A 3,963-nucleotide genomic window follows, 5' to 3' on the forward strand; every position below is an offset into this window, starting at 1 on the left:
AGTAAATTCTCATTAATGCCAAATACAAGTACATAAGATACAATCTTGGCTATGCAACGCTAAGGAACTAAACTAGGAAAACTATAGAGAGGGGAGAGGACCCTGGCCGTCACCCTCAACTAAAGGAACCCAGCAAGCACCCACCGTTACCAAAAGCCAAACATATTACAGAATAGATAGTACTCTCAAATACAGAACATTATCATCCCGCTCTCAAATATTCATCGTTTATTAAAGCCCCAGTTTGTTAGAATAACAGAATTACCAACTTTCCAATTGCAAGTTCTAAGCAAAATATTGATATCTTCGTAAATTCTTCTGAACACCATAATCTTGTGCAACTTTCGATCATGGAATATCCTCATGTTCCTTTCTTGCAAAATATGCCACACTGTTGCATTCAAAGCTAATCTAGCCAAAATATAAGTATTATCTTTAAATTTGAACTTTTCCTTGATTTCCAGGGCTTCTGTTTTCAGCTCCTTTGCATCTGTAGCCTTTAGCTGCAATTTAAGTCTACATAACTTCCAAATAAATGCTGAAAATTCACATTGGAAGAATAGATGATCCCTAGTCTCCTTCGAGGCATAACAGAGAGCACAAACTTCTATTGAGGTAATACCAAATCTGAAAAGTCTGTTTCTTGTAGGTAACCTGTTATTTAAACTTCTAAGCATGCAACAAGACATCATAGGATTAGAGTAGGGAAACCATACCACATTGTAAAGCTCAAAAATGTTGTAGTGTGTCCGTACTTGGTTCCAAGCTGAGGAAAAAGAGAAAATCCCATCACCAGTATGCAACCATATCCATTGATCTTCCTGACCTGACACTGATATTTTAGTAATGAAAGGTATCAGAGGACTAAGGCATGGCAAGATGAAATTCCATTGAGAGTTTTGAATGATGTTAGAGACTGTCCAAGTACTAGTGCCTGTAAGTTGAGGAGTTAGTTGGCTTAGAAGTTCACATATTCTACCTTCCTGTAACCATGGGTCAAACCAAAGTGAAGTAGCCTCCCCATTCCCAATGGTTTTCCTAATGCAGCTCAGAGCTTTCTCCTTATGACTGTATATGTGCTTCCAGGTACCTGAATCCAATAGATTAGAAGTAGAATTCCACAAATTACCTCCTCTGACATATCTGACTTTCATCCAGCTTGACCATAGAGTATTAGTTGTTAATAGTCTCCATATTAATTTTAGAGCAGCTGCTTGACCAATATCACTTAGTTGTCTCAGACCAAATCCCCCTTCCTGTTTTGGCCGACAAACCTCCTTCCAGCTGATAGCATGAAGTTTTCCATTCCAGAGAAAATTTGCAAAAATTGATTCCAAATTTTGGACAATGGATATAGGGAATTTATAAACAAAATACCAATAGGCTGAGGTACTGAATAAGACAGCTTTAACAAGCTCCAATCGCCCTGCAAATGAAAGAGAATGTGTCATCCAGCCTTCAATCTTATATCTGATCTTGTCAATAAGAGGAAGAAAATCCTTAGCTTTCGGGTATTTGGCAGATAGAGGTAATCCTAGGTATTTCATAGGAAGATTCCCAATAGAAATTCCCACAATTGAGCTTAATACACCTATGTAGTTGCAACCTTTACTGAAAAATAATTTGCTTTTTTTCCTGTTAATACACAGGCCAGTATTCAATGCCATAGCTTCCAGCAGGTTGTTGATACCTTCAAATGAACTTCTATTTGCTCTACAAAATACTAGCATATCATCTGCAAATAAAATATGAGAGACTTGAAGTTCCTGTTGTGTTTTAAAATTCTGGATATTCCCTGAGATAGTTGCTAGTTCCATACCAATAGACCAGAATTCCATGGTCAAGACAAAGATATATGGAGAAAGGGGATCCCCTTGTCTAATACCCCTATTACTCTTAAAGAATCCTGAGGAGGAACCATTTAATAGTACTGAGAAAGAGGGAGTAGATAGACATTCTCTAATCCAATTAATCCATTTAACTGGGAAACCCATACAGTGCATAATATAGTATACAAATTCTCTATTGATGCTATCAAATGCCTTATGAAGATCAATCTTAAAACAGGCTCTCTTACCATGATTCTTGTTGAAATCTCTAAGCAATTCATGAGCAAGTAAAGAGCACTCACCTATATGTCTCCCTTGAAGAAAAGCATGTTGATTCTTAGAAATCAATTCTCCAATCACAAGCTTTAATCTATTTGCAAGGATTTTAGTAATAATCTTGTAAATGACATTGCAACATGATATTGGTCTATAATCTTGGATAGAAGTAGCTTCTTTTGATTTCGGCACAAGAGTAAGGAAAGTATGGTTAATTTGTTTAAGAAGAGAACCAGAAGAAAAGAAATTTTGCACTGCCAGAACCACATCATCCTTAATTATATCCCAATTTTGTTGATAAAAATATGCATTGAATCCATCTGGGCCTGGTGCCTTATCTGCATTCATTTGGAAAAGGGCATTTCTTATCTCCTTGTAATTAACTTCCTTAATTAACCAATGTTTAGCAGCATCAGTGAGAACCCTCTTAACTGTCAGTTTAGGGAAAACAGTCCAATAGGATGTTTGATTAAACAGATCTTCACATCTGATACATGTGCAAAGTCAGAGAGCCAGTATACACCAGCTCAGTGGCAATGTTAGCCTTTTCAGATTCAGTGACAACTCCATAAAAGATTGCACATTTGTTAGAATTAGCCTCCATAAAAGATTGCACATTTGTTAGAATTAGCCTCCATAAAAGATTCAGTGATAACATGGGCCAATTTTAGCAACTCGAACATCAGTTGGAGCTATCGCTAATTTTGTTCACATAAGCCCTTTATAAAAAGAATTCTCAAAAAATTGGTATTAACACATTGGAATGGATTAAGGCCAGTATACTTAAGTGAAACCAGTATACTTAAGTGAAACTTACTTATTAGATACAAAATAGATAAAAGTAAGACATAAACACTTTCTGAGGCTCTGAGCTATCATCAATTCATTTAATATGATACTCCACCAAATATATTCCGTAGAGCTTGCTGTCACTAACCATAGGGCATATTGTTTTACCGCCTTATGAGCCAAATTCATCAGTTAAAATAGGGAACAAATATCTCAAGTCTTATACGGAAATTTTTTAAAAAGCTTTTACGAGCACTTTTCATAGATAAAGAACAAATTAGTGATAGTAGAACACAATCAATCAACTCAAACCTGACAAATATTTTCCAGTAAGAATCTGAACAAAACGCAAAATAAGCAAGAGTTGGGGGATCTCGAGATCGAGCTCGAGGGAGTTGGGGATAGTCGGTCACGGTCGGCGGAGTTGGGGATAGTCGGCGTCGGAGAAATCGGACCTGGGGGAGCTCCGATTTTGGGGGTTGATGGAGGAGAGGGAGATCGAGGGAGCTCGACGGAGATCGAGGGGGAAGTCGGCGAAGTACGGAGGAGTTGGTGACGTCGTCGGAGATGGCGGATTTGGGAGCGTCGGAGTTGGTGAAGTCGTCGGAGAAATCGGACCTGGGGGAGCTGTTCTGCGCCGCGGAAGCCCAAATCGCCAATACAAAATCTCTCACAAGAACAATAGTAGACCACAAATAAACACAAGCCAACCAATCATAGCAAGAACACAAGATATATGTGGTTCGGCAACGTGCCTACGTCCACGGGGCAAGGAGGGGAGAGTTTCACTAATAGAAATCAAGGGGAATACAAATTAGGGTTACAAATCTTACCCAAAACCCTCAAACAAGACTACTTGATCTCTCCAATAGACTCCAACAATAAAAGCCCTAGAAATCCCCTTTCACCAGCTCAAATCCTCCAAAACTTAACCCTAGAAACGAGTTCTGGGTTTATATACAACTCTCAAACGAAACGGGTCTGGAAACAGAAACCAGACTCAACCCGCTTCGGCGGTCGACCGCCACGGTCGACCGTGATCCATCGCGGTCGACCGCGGCGGTCGACC

General features: G+C 39.0%; 1 protein-coding gene across 1 annotated transcript in view; it reads right to left on the reverse strand.

Moving 5' to 3' along the window:
* Positions 222-3,963, reverse strand: part of LOC109841800 — a 36,299-nt gene continuing 32,557 nt past the window's right edge. Inside the window, exon 5 of the mRNA XM_020410739.1 lies at positions 222-2,592. Within this exon, the coding sequence (XP_020266328.1) occupies positions 222-2,592 (2,371 nt within the window). The remainder of the gene's footprint in view (positions 2,593-3,963) is intronic.

The sequence above is a fragment of the Asparagus officinalis genome, chromosome 5 (assembly GCF_001876935.1).
Source record: "Asparagus officinalis chromosome 5, Aspof.V1, whole genome shotgun sequence".
In the NCBI taxonomy this organism is placed as follows: Eukaryota; Viridiplantae; Streptophyta; class Magnoliopsida; order Asparagales; family Asparagaceae; genus Asparagus; species Asparagus officinalis.